Genomic DNA, 17022 nt, shown 5'->3' with positions numbered 1-17022 from the left:
GTCTGGAATATTTCACTCAGTGTGAACATCATAGAAGAGCTGCGAGGAGCTGACACAACACATAATAAAAGTGTCAGAGAGCGTGAAATGAAACGATTTAACCAGCTCAAAGCTTCAGAGGAAAAAGTGGCAAAACTCTGCACTCAGGGGTTAAATTTCTAATTACATGCAAACATAGCCCCTATGCCTGCCTCTCTTTATCATGCTTCCCATTCCACCATTTTGTTAGCCGTTTCACCTTTTTGGTCCCCACAGGAGACCATCCCATCAGCTTCCTAGCAACCAAGAGAGAGAGAGAGAGAGAGAGGGAGGGAGGGAGGGAGGGAGGAGAGCAGAAGGAGGAGGACAGAGGCTAAAAATAGCAAACAGTGAGTTTTGAGCAGCATCACACCTCACATCGCTGAGCTACTGAGCACACTTCCTGATCCTCACACGCACACACACACACACACACACACCTGTTTCACACATCAGTGGGTGTCAAGCATGATTATCCTGAATTAGTTAACACTGGAATATGCTGCACATTTCTTTTCTTTCTCTTTGACCAAAACACACACATACAGACCTGCGTGCGTGTGTGTGTGTGTGTGTGTGTGTGTGTGTGTGTGTGTGCGTGTGTTTGTGTGTGTGTGTGTTCCTGAGTATGGGAGGAAAAGACAGACAGACAGCAATATAATACAGCTGCAGAGGCCAGGAATCATATTTATAGACCAACAAATTCCCGTGGGATCAGAAAATAGAGGAGAGATGAAGGATGAAAGTCAATCACAGACACACACACACACACACACACACACACACACACACACACACACACACACACACACACACATTCACATGTTTCAAGGACATAATCCTGAACAATGAAACACAAGCTGGAGCGTCTGAAAGCTGGAGAGGAAAAATGTGATGAGTCAGAGCAGCCCCTGCGTCTGCCTCATGGAGGGATGGATGGTGGTCAGGCTGGTGCGTTATGGGCGGCAGATGAAGAGCAGAGGGGTGACGGGAAAAGGAGCAAAGACGTCAGAGCATCTGTGACATCAGAAATCACATGACTAGAGTGTCTGCATTAAAGTGGTGCACGCACGCACGCACGCACACACAATATGCATGTAATTCACTGGGTGTGGTCACAGTGATGTGAGGGTCACATGCTTTCTATGTGATAAATGTTTGTTTTGAAGAGTGCAAAATGCAAGAGGGGTTCAGATAAATAAAGACTGTGTTAAAAGTAAAAGAAAATACCAGTTGTGTGACATTCAGTAGATCAGAATTAGATGCTCTCATTTGAAATGAAGGGTGACATATTGAGTGTTAATTATCACATTACACTCGGGGATTGAGGGAACACTACAGCAGCTTGGTAAAGCACTTCTGCATGGTTGAGGGATTGACAAGTCATAGATTAACAAAAAGATTGAAGCAGCCATGGCCGAGATATCCTGACTTTTAGCCTTCCGTAGTACGGGTCAAGCTCTACAAAGACTGGATCCTACATTTCCCATCATGCAACTCTTTTGTCATATGCACAACCCTCCCTGTCTGGTAAATGCTTATATCTTTTAAACTCCACAAACCCAACGTCTAACACAGGTTTTCAGGTATAAATCTGTAGTCTCAGAGCCCCATCTGAGATAACCATGATGACATCACTGTGACATCATCAGGGTTATTCTGAGCCACAGAAGACATTATTTGACTGAACAGGCCCCAGTGCTCAACCCTTATGACTACAACTAATCATCACTCTGAGAGTTGGTGTGATGAACTTGTGAACGTGTGAACCTTGTTTCACACTGAAGATGCTGACATGTTGATCGTAATAACTCTGTTTCCCAACAACTCTGTGCAAAACAGTGATATTACCGAGACAGAGACCACTTAAAATATCAATAATGCATATCTAACATCCACCAGATATTCGGACAGTATCCAAGTCACAAGCACCATTCCCATGGTGTACTATTTACCAATCAAATGCAATAAACCTGCATCATATCAATCATATTAGAGGACAACATCAGTAATCTTGCAGCAATGTGCTGTTAAGTATTCAATATCACAATTTCCTTCCAATGAAATAATGAGCCAGTTCACGCTCTGCCTCACAGCGGCTGACAGCAGGGAAAGGCTGCTCGTGAGGGTACGAGGCTGGCCTGGTGCTAATCCTGGTTTAACTGAGACAAAGGATCAGGGCCTGATTAGGCTAACTCAGGGTTTAACGCTGGCTAATCTTATTGCAGTCAACTACACCGAGATTTCATTACATTTGCATATGGCTACAAGCTACCACGGCTGCAGCTACGGCTAACGCGACGACCGGAGCTTCCACTCGTCTTAATTCTCGTCCTGAACCACAGACAGAAACAATGAACATGCAATAATGTATGCATGCGAAAGGACACGCTAAGGCAGGAGAGAAGCAGTGTGTATGGGTGTGTTCACAAAGATGAAACTGATTCCATCCAAAACTGTGTGCAACGACATGGAGCTCAAACATGGTTGTAGTCTCTTGATATGAAGAAAGGAGACCAGTCGTGCTGTTGTCTTAAAAGTCATTTTCATTTCAGCTGCATATCTAAACCCCACCTCTGCAAGGAGATTAGAGAAGCCTGAGATTTGGAGGTCGCAGAGATCAGGGCATTGGGAGAGAGTGTGTGTGTATGTGTGTGTACAAATATATGTGTACGTACTGTATGTATATATATGAAAATACAGTAAATGTGTGTGTGTTGGGGCGTAGGGCTGTACCCATGGGGCGGGGCATCCATGAGAAGCGTTTACAAATCTGCACAAAGTCAACAGCAGATTAGAGACACTTCACCTTGCTAATACTGAGCCCTGACCTTTCACTCTTGCACTGGAGACACCCTGGCCTGCCGTGACTCCTCTGAACACTCACAGGGTTTTTCCCCTGCTTACACTGACAAACCGGACGTCTATCAGACCACTCCTTTCCAATGTCACCCTGCTGATTCGTGAGATTTCTGCAAGATTTGTGACATGGAAACCCAGTTGGACCAGTCAAATACAGCTCAGTTTAAATATTTCAACTAGAAAAATGAAATCAGGTCAAAAAGGTGGCTGATAGATTATACACAGAGCTAGATTCTCCTTGAGTAAAACGACTGTTGTGAGGAAGAAGCTGATTCAATACGAGAAATAACGCTTCAACCTCATAGAAGAGGAGAATGAGAGGAGGTAAAAGAGGGACATCCACAAGGAGGATTAACACGAACTGAATCTCAGTATATACAGTTTAGTATCAGCTGTTGTTGGTATATTTTATTGTTTTAGTATATTTTTAATTATCTTAGTATATTTTCTTTTTATTGCATTTACACATATTTTTACTGCATCTTTACTTTATTTTGTTCTCTTATCTTTACTTTATTTTATTATCTTTCTTATTACCTACACGGGGGTTGCAATGCAAATTTCGTTGACATGCTCAATGACAATAAAGGATTCTTAATTCTTGATTCTTGAAAACCTGGGAACATTTTACAGCACAATCTGGCAGAGACAACAATCTAGACCAGCGCTTCCCAAAGTTAGGATTGCGACCTAAAATGGGTCATGGACCTGTTTTTATTGGGTCGCAGAGGAAAATGCACAACACAGCTACGATGCGTGCATTCATTACCCTAATAAAATCAGAAGAGGAGCGTTCTGCTTTGCTGGGCTGGTCTGTTCAGGTCAGATGCTGTGTGTCTGACAAGCAAAAAGCAAATTTAATTATTACTATAAAGTACTTTTATAATGAAATAAATGCATTTCATTTACATTTTAAAATTCATGGTTTGTTGTGCTCTTTATCAGCAGTTTATACGTGTACATATACAAATTTGGGTCCCTGGGAGACGCCAAACATGTTTGGGTCTCGAGCTGACCCTGATCTAGAAAGCTGCAGTGGTGTGTGAAAAATGTTTCGCTCGCACAGTCTCAGAAAAGCCATCAATGGAGTCCCAGACTGCAGAGGCCTCGTCGTCACATGATGCCTCTCATGTGAGAATCTGCTGTTTTTCTGCTAAGCTGGGCAGACGCAGCATGACGCCGAGAAACAGAGACCTCAGTGCTGGTGGAGAGCTCGGTTGGGAAGAAACCCCGCTAGCCTCACTACACCCAATAGTGTGTTCCCCAACTAGACTCTTGCTACAACTGCTGTGCCAACGTCCAGTGAGCGCCAGAGATCAGAGTCGCTTACTAAGAAGCTGTGACCGTGCCCGGCACCTAATCACATTAGTTTAGTCAGAGCTTGGAGGAGCGTAGCTCACTTCTGTATGTCATGTCAGGGCAGGAGCTGTGCTTTTGTGGAAAAGGGAAAATTAGCCATGCTAAGCTAATCAAGACTTTCTCAGTTAGCCTGTGGACAAATGATTTATGTGGCCTGTAGATCTATAGGACACTAACATGCCGCTGGATTATCATTCAGTAGGAGAACATTCTGCTGCTCCATCTCACCAACGAGGTTGTGTCCTAGCCTGCAAAGACGTGCAGTCCCGTATCTCCGAAGGTTGGGACAAACAACAATCTATTTAGTGAATCCCGTAAATTTTAACAATCTGAAACGAAAGATTTTGTTGTTACTCGTATACGAAAACTTATCTGACGCTAGCGAGCAATGCACTGTTGCTTTCAGTGACACAACATTTTTTTCTACATAGGAAGGGTGTGCCAGGACTGGTGCTCCTCTATACAATAACATACCAAATTCAAGACCAGAACTTACAGATCACTTATGGAAGAACCACACACAGTTAAAAAGAGAAAGCAGCTTCTCCTTCAACAGGAGTTTGATTAGATTTAAAGGCCAGCATCTTTGACGATTTCACACATCTTTTCTGATTACACATCTACTTAATCAATGAATGAACCGATGGGGGTGAGAACTGAAAGCTTTGAAGAAGCAGGAACTTACTTGGACAAACATGTACTCCAACTCCCGGTTCATCTTGTCTCTTCCTCGAGTCTCTAGCTCATGCTGCGGGACTGCTGGTTTTCTGGATGCCTCCAGCCACACGCGCCACAAGACCAGACGCTAGCTGATCGAGCACTGAGCTCCAGCAGTCGCTGGTGAATGAAACCTTCTCATTGTGTCTGCAGACACAAGCGCCGTTCACCAACGTAACCCAAAGTTCTTTGCCCTGTGACAGACGACTGGCCACCCCTGCTGTCTATCACACAGCCCGGCTGCCGTTCTCGATCACATGAGTAGTGATGCAGACAGAGTCTCTGAGCGAGAAAACAGGAGACCGTCTGACAGACGCACAGACGCTGGATTCAAAGTGTCCTCTTGTTTTCTCGAGGAGCACAATTCACTACTACCCAAACATGAATCAAAATGTTTGTTTCTGAACTCAATATTTGTTCACGCATCATTGTCTAACAATGACATTTCACTGACTTCAAGATCCCAGTCGAGACAAAAACAATGTTGAAATAAGAGGCTAAAGGTTTGCTCCCCGAATCAAGAGATAATCACTACATCAGCCATGAACACGCAGTCCTTTTCTGTGCGTCTGCCCCTGGTGTGTTCGTGTGTTGAACAGGACTGCGATGACTACATGCCAGAGCATACACAACATGACGGCGCAATTACTTTAACTGGGTTATCTCAGGAATCTAATGCAGATGCTCTCAATTAGAGCTGAGAAGAAAAATATAAACCACGGACATTGGATCATGTAAACCTCACCACTGGATTCTGCTGAGGTGACAATTACAGCACACAAAGCATCCCTGTCCTGTTCCATGACACACACATATATACTGTATATATAAACTACTATGCTCTAATATGAAATGCAAACCATGTTCACCATTTAAGTTTAGCACGTTAGCATGCCAACATTTGCGACTTTGCACAGAAAGGCTCATGGGAATGTCATTAGTTTTGCAGGTATTTAGTCATAGACAAAAGTTTTGGACAATTATATTCTGACCTGGTGATGGCGCTGGATTAAGAGTCAGAGGATCAGCGAAGTTATTACGATTCATCCTGACGGAAACATGAATATCTGTACCAACTGTTCCACCCAAAACCTCTTGAGATATCTCCCACAAAACCACAAACGTGGGCCTCATGGTGGCGCAAGAGGAAACATCAGGGTTCACCAGTCAGTAGGATTCATCTTGCAGAATATCTCAATCAAACTTCATAGCAAACCATCCAATTGTTGTTGAGATATTTCAGTCACTGGTATCCATGGAGCCTTGCTGCCATCATGGCTAAAAATTACGGATGGGGACAAGTTAGCGGTGTTGTCAATCAAATGCACGCTCAGCAACAAAAAACGCTGCTGTGCTGCTCTCTCTAGGGGTTGAAACAGTCAAGTGCGCTGTACTTTTGAAAACACCCTCACAAGTGATGCAACAGCAGGTGTTTTCCTTTTCATCAGCTGCTCATCACAACACCCGCTCCCTCACAGTACCGAGTGCTGTGTGGCCATATGTGCAAGATGCCCAACTCCATCATCGTTTTCCCACCCGTATGATTCAATCCTGATTTACCCTGAACTCCCTGTGCCACATGCAGCTGTTTTAGCTTAGCATCAAGTCAGTGTGAGTACAACCTTTAGAGGTGGGAAAAATCAAGCAATCACTGCACGATCACTGAGATGCACTTCCCTGTGATAATGAGGCACAGGTGACTCTTTACATTTTAAGTGTGGAACATCTTTCTTGCAGTTGAGCCGTTTGCTGGCTGTTTGACAAATGAATGACCGCACAGGTGTACCAACAGTATATGAGCGTGCATGTAATTAAAGAGATTCTGCAGTTTGTCACATACCGTTTCATCAAGGTGTCCTGAGTGATGTGAACCTGAAAGCACCACGCACTGCAATGAATACACAGTGACTGAGCTCCTTTTTTATGAAAAACTGCATGTTTTCCTCATCAGTTACCCAAAGATCTTAATGAAGGTGACAGTCTTGAAATAAAACCACATACTTAAAAAGTGCCTGCATTGTAATACTGTCATTATCATGGCAAAAAGCTCATTAATAAGTAATTCATGATGACTTAACCTGGTGAGCATTACTGTCTCACAGCCAGCTCCTCCTGAGGACTGACGGCCGACCACAGCCGAGCTAAACCCACAGACGAATCAAAGCTGTCTGAACTGCAGCCAGAGGCAACACATCTCTACACGACTGCGTGAATCCATGCCGAGTCTAGTAACTCTAAATATAAAGTACATGCACTTGTTGTGGCACCGCAAAACACTCTCGCTTGAGCGTTGAATAGTCTTTCCATCTCTGACTCATGTAATGGAGCATTGCCTCACTCCCATTTCCATGAGAATATCCTCCCACTCCGCCATGTCTTCTTTTAGTTACACGGCACTGTTTCATTCACATTCGCCACCTCTTGCTAGTTTTGATCTTGATTCGATTTACTTACTTTATTCGGCTCAAGCGGATGGAACAGACTGAATCAAATATTAAAAAATACAATCTGCCTTCACCTCTGAGCCACCACTCTTCATGCTGATGGTCAGGTCAGACAGGAGCCGAGTGGAGATCTGATGCTCTGTGTGTGTGTGTGTGTGTGTGTGTGTGTGTGTGTGTTTATGCATGTTAACCAAGCAGCTCAGACCCGCTCAATAAGCTTCTATAAGGCTGACTCACACGCACAAAGAGCAGAGTGTTTTCCAGCCCTGTGTTGGAAAAGTAAATCACAGAGAGGGGTCTCACATCAGAGGCTGACTTCTAAAACAGACTGTACCATTCAAACGATACCATAAAAACACTGTGTTTCCCCACCACGCTTGCACACATGCAGCCAAAGTTTCCCCTATGCAATTAAAACTATTTGACAACCAACAAGACTCCTAAGGGATGAGACAGCCAAACTGATGGCTGGCTACAAACCAAATCCTGCTGGCAGAGGAAACAGATTCAGCAGCCTCAGCCAAAATCTCCTTGCACTTTGTTCGGATGCTGGCTGTAATTTCACACCCAGGTGCTATTCAAGCAGTCCCAACACATATTATCTAAAGATTATCTTACATTTATAATGCAACAAAAGCTCCAACTAATGCTTGTTTTCATTATAGATTCATCTGAGATCACACTGCACACAGACCAGCACATTTATGTGGTTTCAAATCTATTTTCATTCACTTAAAGCCGTCGCCACTATTAGAAAGGCACGATCCTGTTGCAAAAATCAAACTTTTGTAGGACACTGAAAGCGCAACTAGAACATTTATTATCCACAAACATATAAATATGCACATATGTGTATGCAAAACATGTCTTTTACCTTTGTGTACAGCTCCAATTACTTTTGCGATTAATCAATTAATTGCTTGGTCTACAACATGTCAGATATCAAGAAAAAACGTCCATCACAAGTTCATCAAGTCCAAGATGATGTGTCCAAATTTCAGGTTTTGTACGACCAACAATCCAAAGACGATGATTAAGAAAATCAGCAAATATTCACTTTTCAGAAGCTGGAACTGGTGAATTTCTGTTTAAATTTAATTGATGAGATTGTTTCAGCACTTAATGTAACACTCAGTTAGTGCCTGTGCATTTGCTTCTGTCCTTTAAGAGCAGAGCTCGGGGTCAGATACAGACCAGGAGCCGGCGGGGACTCGAACATTTCAGCACCCGTGTCCATTTGCTGACGCAGGCAAATGGCTCAAATCTGAGACACCTGGTCCGAAGGCTGTCGTTGACCATTTGTCTACGCGGATCAAACTGGAGCACTCATGACAACAGAGGCTGGAAACAACAGCCTGAGCGATCCAACTGAGAGCAGAGTGGCTCGGATACAAACACAGTGCAGTGCTGCTGTTTAGTGCGGCTTAAACGAAGTGTTCAACAACAAGCATCACCATCACACACATTGTCACTGTTTCCCTCCATCACAGCCTGAGTCAAGATGAACACACCAGCTTTCAAAGTAGGGGGATGGGTGACTCATCTCCTTCACCCACCCTCTCTCTCTCTCTCTCACTCACTCACAAACACACACACACAAACTACTTTCTTGTCTTGATTTCAGCAGCAGCACTTATGACCTTGTGAGTCTTGAGTGTGACAGGCCTCCTTGGCAGCAGCCTCACATTGTCTTCAGTGGGCATCTGGCAATATAAAGCCACACTGAGGCTTCAGGGCCTGGACTGCTCTCAGCATCCTGGATGCTAAAGGATGCTAAAGTGTCCGGATGCGGCGCTCATCGCAGCATCTCAGCGGTACCCAACCTGCGGGACTCGGCTCACATCCCACACAGCCGGGATATGAGGCTGGGACAGGCGCCCACATCGAAATGAAACACTAACACGAGGCCGTTTGGCCATACAGGCCTGAGCTAACGCCAAACATTACGGTTTAAAATCGGAGGAGCAGAGCCTCCATGATGGCTGGCACCGCCTTTGCATCATCCCAGCTCCCCGGCCTCCGGTGGGGGATGATGTGAAATGAGGAGGCCCGGGAGAAGAAGGTGTCTTTGTTTTGATGAACACACAAGGTGACAGATGACACAACAGACATGACGACGGCTGATTTTGTCTGATGTGTCTGAAAAAGGACGCCTGTCGTGAGGCAAAGAAAAATCACCCGCTGCCGCATCTGTTGTCTTTCTATCAGCTGCACCCATCTACACCCAAACACATCCCTCTGCGTGTCACACCAGCGTGTTTGACCGGATTTCACAATCATTTTCATTCATTTACATCCACCACCAGACCGGCTGTCGAAAAGGCACATTTTTTCCGTAGGGAAAAGCAAACTGTCAGCATGTTTCTGTGGAGGACGTCCTGAAAATGTGAGGGCATTCGGCAGGACGCTGGAGCTGCATCTATGTAGCCGCCATGCTAGCACCCCGCTTCATACACGTAAATATTCACTTATTTTACCTTTGTGTACAGCTCCGACGCTGCCATGACGGTCACTCGCTATGTCCTTTCTCCAATCTGGGCTAAAACTCCTGCGGGTCTCCTCGCTGCATGAGACCCGGTGTGTGTGTTCATGTAGCGGAGAAAGGGGTCGTTTACTGCCGCGGGGACTCGAAGGGAAGACGCGTCTCTTATCGCCACGATAACCTGAAAAGCTTGATGTTGCTGCTGCTGCGGCTGCTGCTGCTCATTGATGTGCGCTTCGGCGTCTCACTTTGCATTCTGGGTATGGATGAAATGATTCAGCCAAACGGAGAGGGCTGATGCCGCGTGGAAAACTGCGCCCCCCGATGGTCAAGAGCTGAAAATACACCAACAAAACAGCTTCACAGTTGCAGTGCAAGCAAAGCAAAATATTGATGTTTGGGTTAAAAAATATGGCACACCGAAAAAAAAAATATTTGAGAGACTACGTGGTCAGGGCTTATGAAGAAGTCTGGAAACCATTCAATTTTTATTTAAGATATGGTAATGCTGGGAATAACTTAACAGAAATGGCTGTTATTTAAATATACATGCATGTCAATGTTACTAACAATTTATGTACTTTCCAAAAATTATTTTTCTGAATATATATTGAAATGTAATATATACAAGTTTTGTAAAAAGAGAGAATGGATCAAAAAGGACAACTTTATGTCATTTTTTTTGTTTTGTTTTCTTTCGCAACATGGTTTCAACATGAATTGCATAATGAAAATTGTAAGTGTTGCAGTGTAGCCATCTTTTATGACTCTGAAAGAATATTGCTGCAAACTCCACATTACATTAAATAAGTACAATTATTGGACTGTAATATGTGAGGGTCTTCAGCTGTGGGGCCCCAGAATCATAATTTTTGTTAAAACTACCAAGAGGTGTTTTTTTGTGGCTTTTTACTTTGTTAGTGCAGTTATTGGGGCGTAGCTATAAAGCTAAGATATAAAATCTAAATTTAAAAGTACTCTAGTGTTAAGCATCACAGACGGTGGTGCTGGATTACCTGTGATTGGATTTCTGATTTTTGAGCATCCTGTTGTTGCCATCTGCAGTACAACACTACTCAATTTATCACATAATGGAATAAAGAAAAATCCTCCCCTTTGTATTATTGTCTTTCACTGACTGTAACGGAAAGTTTGATCTCAACAAAGTTTTCAATACACGGCAAAAAAAGACTGAGACTAACAGCCACCACTTCTCAATCATGTCAATTTCAAGAGATCAATTAAAACCTTAAAACTGTCATTCATATGTTCATATGTATATATTGATTAGGCAACTGAAAGACATCTCAAACAAAGTCATCATAAGACACACATGTCACAACAGTTAAACATTTGTGCAAAACTATTTTATTTACAAAACAAAATGGCACAAAGTGACAGCAGGGCAGCCATATACATGCACAGCTCAGACGGATGTTGTGTTAGCTTTGATTTAACACATTGCAGATCAACTTCATCCAGTCAGCAAGGAACCTGAAAAAGCACTTTACAGGACCAAGAACATTTTAAAAATGAAACTACTTCAACTTATGCATATAGAAGATTTTTCCAGATTTGAACATAATTTCTTACAATATTTGTTCCTAGTGCCAAGAGCGGCTCCCAGTGCATTTTTTACCATAAATGCAGTCAACTCACACAGCATACAGGACACAAAAACTGGTCCCCTATGACAAGAATTTAGCTTTCAGGTCCCATATTCTCCTCTAACCCTCTCTGAGCACTGGTGATTACTTCATGACAACCTGAAACTAGAAATTTTAGCCTGAGGAGAGTGACTGTGTCGTCATCTGAGGCTGAAATACATGACACTCCACAAATACAGAATACAGTGTCAACATTGCAGTTCGGACTGAAGAAACACCCCCCCCCCCCTCTTTCACCCTTGAAAACAACATTTCCTAGTTTCAATGTGTCTTGAATTCACCATCTACATGCTGTGCAGTGCTTGTATGTTGCAGCATGTGTGTAAAGGTCTGTGCCCAATGCACCTTGATGTACAGAAATGGAGCTCAGTGAGGTTCACCTTTGGGAGCCTTGTGTCACACATGCACTTTCATGACCCTAATCCTTAAGTACAGTTTCCCCCACCCCCCATGATTCACGTGTTAACAAAACTGAGCTTTGCCTCCGCATTACTATATTCAGTCAATCACTCAAGCATAATGACAGCATAATTTAGAATAAGGATATACAGTGAATGATACAAATCTGATGTACAACCCTGACTCTGAAAAAGTTGTGACACTGTGTAAAACTTAAATGAAAACAGAAGGCAATCATCTGCGAAACAAACTGTTTACAACGGTTTTCCGAAGCGTTCCCGAGCTCATGTAGTAATCTCCTTTATACAATCATGTGTTCACAAAGTGGTGAACCTCGCTCCATCCTTGCTTGTAAACAACTGAGCCTTTCCAGGATGCTCCTTTCATACCCGATCATGATACTATCACCAGTTACCAATCAACCTGTTTACCTGTGGAATGATCCAAACAGGTGTTTTTGAAGCGTTCCACAACTTTTACAGTCTTTTGTTGCTCCTGTCCCAACTTGTTTGAATTTGCTGCATCAAATTCAGAATGAGCAGATATTCACAAAAATCAATGAAGTTAATGAGGTCAAAAAGAATTGTCTTTGTATTTCATTCGAGTAGATGTCAAAAAGGATTAGTAAATTATCACATTCTGTCCCAACTTTTTTGGAATCAGGGTTGTAAAATGCTCTAAAAGGCTGATGTCTGCCCCTGTGCCAAACAAAAGGAAATATATATACGTATATACACACTTCCAAACTGATGGACTGATGACCATACTAAAGCCCTCCAACCATACAAGACACAGCTTATGCTGCTCGTCCCTCTCTTCAGCCAGTAAACACCGTGGAATCAGTCGTCCATCAGTCGAGCAGTCCGCTCGTCATACACACACTTGGATGTCCTGTCTTTCAACGTATCTTACATGGAAGTAAAGAGAAAATAAAAAAGAACATGGAAATGCGAGAGGACACTGACAGAAGGGCAGTCAGTTTGGGGGAGTTGTGAAAGACAAAAACATGGACAAGAGGTATTAAAGACAGGGCCAGATGGGATGGAAACAAAAATAAAACAGGATATTAAGGTATCAGTTAGCAGGTTTGCTGGGTGCTAGGTGTGGGTTCCTCATGGGTGGGGTCCAGGCTGGTGGGGAGGGGACAGGTGGTATTGTGAGGGGTGGGGGAGATAATGTTACAGGTCTGACACTTGAGTGGATAGGGTTAGGGCTGAGAGGTGCAGTAGGGGCTGTCGAGGCTGTGTGTGCATCAGCCTGCCAGTTTACTGGCCACCAGAGAAGGTTTCCTCTGGGGCAGGTCCTGGGGGGTGGGGATGTGGTCCCCTGTGATCTCGGTCTTCTCTGGTGCAGCTGTCGGCAACTGCTTGTTCTTTATCTTCGCTTTAGCCATGTTGTAGTCACCAGAGTCAAAGTATTTTTGCTGTAGAGAGATTAGATTCAAATTGTGAATTATGAAAAAAGAACATCTAGAGCATGTGAATAAGGCAAGCTCCAAATATAGTGAACATTCAGGTTTATAAATATTTCAGTTACATTGCAAGGATCAATTAAATGTATCTCTAGTATGTAACATATACAGCTTTGCTGATATTGATAGAGTGACAACAGGTTTAAAGGTTTGTGTAGCTTATTTTAATTAGATGGCAGAGAAAGCAAACACCACAAATGATCTTGTATTAAAGGTATTCTGTGGGGTTTCTTGACTACTGCTATGGAGCAGTGCTTTTATGAATGAATCCTTGTTTAGTTTGTACCATGCACGCTCACAAGTACACACAGGCACATGCAAGCATGAACGTGTCATGATACACAAGTTTTCCATTGATTAACAGTTGGTGGCGGTAAGTCACCCACAAAAAAAGAAATGCAAAGAAATTTATGATTGTAAAAAAACAAGCCATTCCTTGCATACCTGTAATTACCAAATATTTGGTTTTGTATGTTTGTTTTAGCTGATTAGTGACTGAAGTAAATCTAGAAATCTATTAGTCACCATCAATCATTTTGGGACTGTTATGCGTAAAGAAGAAATAATCTGTTTTCAGTATAGTTAGTTTGTTTTTCCAATTAGTTCAACTGTGGATTATCAAATTGCTTACTTGGTTATCTGAGCAAGTGTTAGGTGGTATTTTGATAAATCAACTGTTATTTATCATGACTCTCCACTAATTTTCCTTCTATGTCCTAATCATTTCTGCACATAATTTCTTTATCTGTGTGCATGAGACTCCACAAATATAGAGCAGAATGTCAACATTGCAGTTCAGACTAAAGAAACACACCATTACCTCCTCTTTTACCCTTGAAAACAAAACATTTCCTAGTTTCAATGTGTCTTGAATGCACCATCTACATGCCATGCAGTGCTTGTATGTTGCAGCATGTGTGTACAGGTCTGTGCCCAATGTACCTTGATGAATTAAAAAGGAACTGAGCGAGGTTCACTTTAGGAGTCTTGCATCACAAATGCACTTTAATATGACACTCTGGCCTTCAATTTCACAGTATCATTAATCATTGTACAATATATGGAGGCAATGTAATTATACACTCTGTTGCCAATTTAGGTGAAGTAAACTTAGCTAAAACAGAAGAACATCCCTGCAATAAATCCCACCCTGTCAAGATTATAACATACAAGTTTTGTTTCATTGAACATTATAGTCATTTTGGAGACTGCAGTTTGTGGTGTTGTTAATTTGTATTGTGTCATACCAAGTATAAACCCATCAAGACGTCACTCAATGGTTTGTGAACTACTGTTTGAAGACTTGAGTTTGGCATTATGACTGTCACCATCTTGGTTGTTTGGAACCAGAAGTGACCATATTTGGATGAGAGGGTGAAGCTGGAGAGCTTTGCTACTCCTCTATCCTGACTGGATCTGACTGTGAACCCAAGAACACACTGTGGTAGTGCTTGCCAATCACAAGGTAGCCAGAGCATTAAGCATACCTTGCTTTATTGTTTATTTCCATTAATTTGCATTATTTACACAATGAACATCATTTTGTTTTGAAGACTTTGAACTAGTGACTGAGACCATAAACTCAATAGGAAAATATTTACTGATGCAATCAATCGAGTGAGGAGAAGCTTAAGTATGATCAGACTTCTTTTGGCAACGTGTCATACTGAGGGGTGCTTCTAAAATTGAGTCTGTTGTCATTGACATAAATGGTTTGTTCGAGAAAGGTCTAGCAAGCAGACCTTGAGGTAATATTAATTTGTCAAACTGCATTAGTTTGGGTCCCTAATAAACTGGCAACTGAGTGTAAGTGCAAAATCGAAATGACAGTGTCAGATTGTCCTTTAGTGAACTCTGAATATTTTGCAAACAAACGTAAGAGATAACTCACCCCCTTCTGGAGGCGTTTGCGAAGCAGATCAGAGCCCCCAGGTTTGTTTCCTAAATTTGGATATCTTGCCTTCAGTTTGGCCTCCTCTGCCTTCTCAGGACTGATCACCTTGTCCTGAATCTCCTGAAAACAAGTAGAAGCATGAGGCATCGAGATGTGGGGGAGACATTTTGCTCAAAAAGCACGTAGTTACTGCATAACAAGAGGTTAACAGGTCCCTCCAGGCTCCCACTGAAACCTCTGAATCATCATCATCATCACTGGATCATCTATACTGCACTGCAGTACAGAGATAATCTGACTGTCCATAATAGACCTTTGCTAACGTCAACAAAACCTAGTTAACATATCTTACTGGGTGTCTAAAGCTGCCGGTTAAAACAATATTTGCAAAGCAAAGATGTATGTATTCACCTGGCTGTGTTGCAATATGCTGTCTATATCAATATCAAGATAAAAGGAAATATTGTGTGGTGTTCAAAGTAGACGGTGTAAAGCTAGCGTTACCCTGCAATTGGTTGAGTGGGTTGGACTGTAGGATTAACTGCTGAATGTGTTGCAAAAATACCGCCAGTTTGTTGTTTGTTGCAGCCAGGTAGCAACTAGCAATAGGCTAAACTGCAGTAGCTTCAGTGAAATTTTAGACAACGTTAATGTAACTAAGCTTCAAGCCACTGTACAGCTATCTGTTGGGTTGAGCTAAACTAACGTTAGCCGCTGAGCTAACTGTTAGCGATTTGCCAGTGTGTGTAAATGTCAAGAGCTAGCTTGGCGAATGGCGAACTGCTAACATTAGCTAGCCATAACGTTACCTCTGACATTCACACCAACCACCCGAAACACTCGCTCTACTTGCAACCGAAACAGCAGGCCAGCTACCTTGTAATACAATGGCGTTACAAGGCTTGACAAATAATAATAAGTATTCTAACCAGTGCGTCGTAGCTGGCTTTGGTTGATATGTCAACAATAACGAGCGCGGGGCGAGGACGCTATGCTATTTAACGTAGCGTTAGCTACAGCAATGTCAATAGTGGCACTATTGCTGCTAAACTGCTAATCCGCTGCACGGTTACCTTCTCGTCCACTGCTGTCTCCTCGGCCGTTTGTGTTTCTTCGTTATCTCCCGACATTTCTGTATTATCGTGATCTCAGACACGAGATTGCTCACGAGTTTGACAAGTGATCCACAAATCCCCTGCTCTGACTTTCCGTACCCATACGAGTCCTACCGAGCGCGCAATCCCGCACAAGAAATACGACGTCACATGCGGAGACACCATGCGCGCTCACGTTTTGGCACCCCTGCCGTGCACCCGCATTTAGTGCTGGGATCGGATTTACATTGCGTAACGAACCGATCAGCTGTTAGACCCATGTGTTGCACCACAAATCCAGATTTCAGTCAAGTAATCCTCCGATCTGGAGGATGATGAATGCAGCACTGATTAACACAGCGCAGCTCGAGGTATGTTTTCCCATACCAATATTCTTTGTTTCGTGGCAGAGACTGAAATAGACTATGCGGTTGCCCTGCTCACATTATTCTAAATTGCAAGTGAATGAAGCAGCGGAGCCTGACTTTGTCATCGTGACAAAAAAGAAAAAAAATGATGCATGCAAGTGTGGTGAGGCTGCGCAGATACATTTGAGATCCCAGCGGCTGCAAAAGATGATAACTGACAGCAGCACTCTCCTGCCACTGTCCAGAG

The 17022-nt window shown here is 43.0% G+C and overlaps 2 protein-coding genes across 2 annotated transcripts in view; both read right to left on the bottom strand.

Moving 5' to 3' along the window:
- The window catches only part of myo5aa (myosin VAa), a 51556-nt gene extending 41559 nt beyond the window's left edge, over positions 1 to 9997 (bottom strand). The window contains exon 1 of the mRNA XM_041957869.1: positions 9878 to 9997. Coding sequence (XP_041813803.1) covers positions 9878 to 9904 — 27 coding nt within the window. The 5' untranslated portion in view covers positions 9905 to 9997. The remainder of the gene's footprint in view (positions 1 to 9877) is intronic.
- A 2398-nt stretch (positions 9998 to 12395) lies between these two features.
- On the bottom strand, positions 12396 to 16564 carry arpp19a (cAMP-regulated phosphoprotein 19a). The gene is made up of 3 exons (XM_041937337.1): positions 16387 to 16564; positions 15311 to 15433; positions 12396 to 13371 (listed from the first exon to the last, which is right to left on the bottom strand). Exons 1-3 carry the CDS (start codon positions 16441 to 16443, stop codon positions 13201 to 13203), a joined length of 351 nt encoding a protein of 116 aa, XP_041793271.1. The 5' UTR covers positions 16444 to 16564; the 3' UTR covers positions 12396 to 13200.
- Positions 16565 to 17022: the final 458 nt, after the last annotated feature.

The sequence above is a fragment of the Chelmon rostratus genome, chromosome 1 (assembly GCF_017976325.1).
Source record: "Chelmon rostratus isolate fCheRos1 chromosome 1, fCheRos1.pri, whole genome shotgun sequence".
Classification (NCBI taxonomy): Eukaryota; Metazoa; Chordata; class Actinopteri; order Chaetodontiformes; family Chaetodontidae; genus Chelmon; species Chelmon rostratus.
This window is presented reverse-complemented; position numbering and strand designations above follow the sequence as displayed.

What these genes read in the sequence shown, in the direction of transcription:
- arpp19a (XM_041937337.1), bottom strand. Translation starts at nt 16,443, where the DNA reads ATGTCGGGAGATAACGAAGAAACACAAACGGCCGAGGAGACAGCAGTG. An exon ending in AGACAGCAGTGGACGAGAAG is followed by an intron (nt 15,434 to 16,386) that starts GTAACCGTGCAG and finishes ACTTGTTTTCAG; the next exon opens with GAGATTCAGGACAAGGTGAT. An exon ending in GCAAACGCCTCCAGAAGGGG is followed by an intron (nt 13,372 to 15,310) that starts GTGAGTTATCTC and finishes ATCTCTCTACAG; the next exon opens with CAAAAATACTTTGACTCTGG.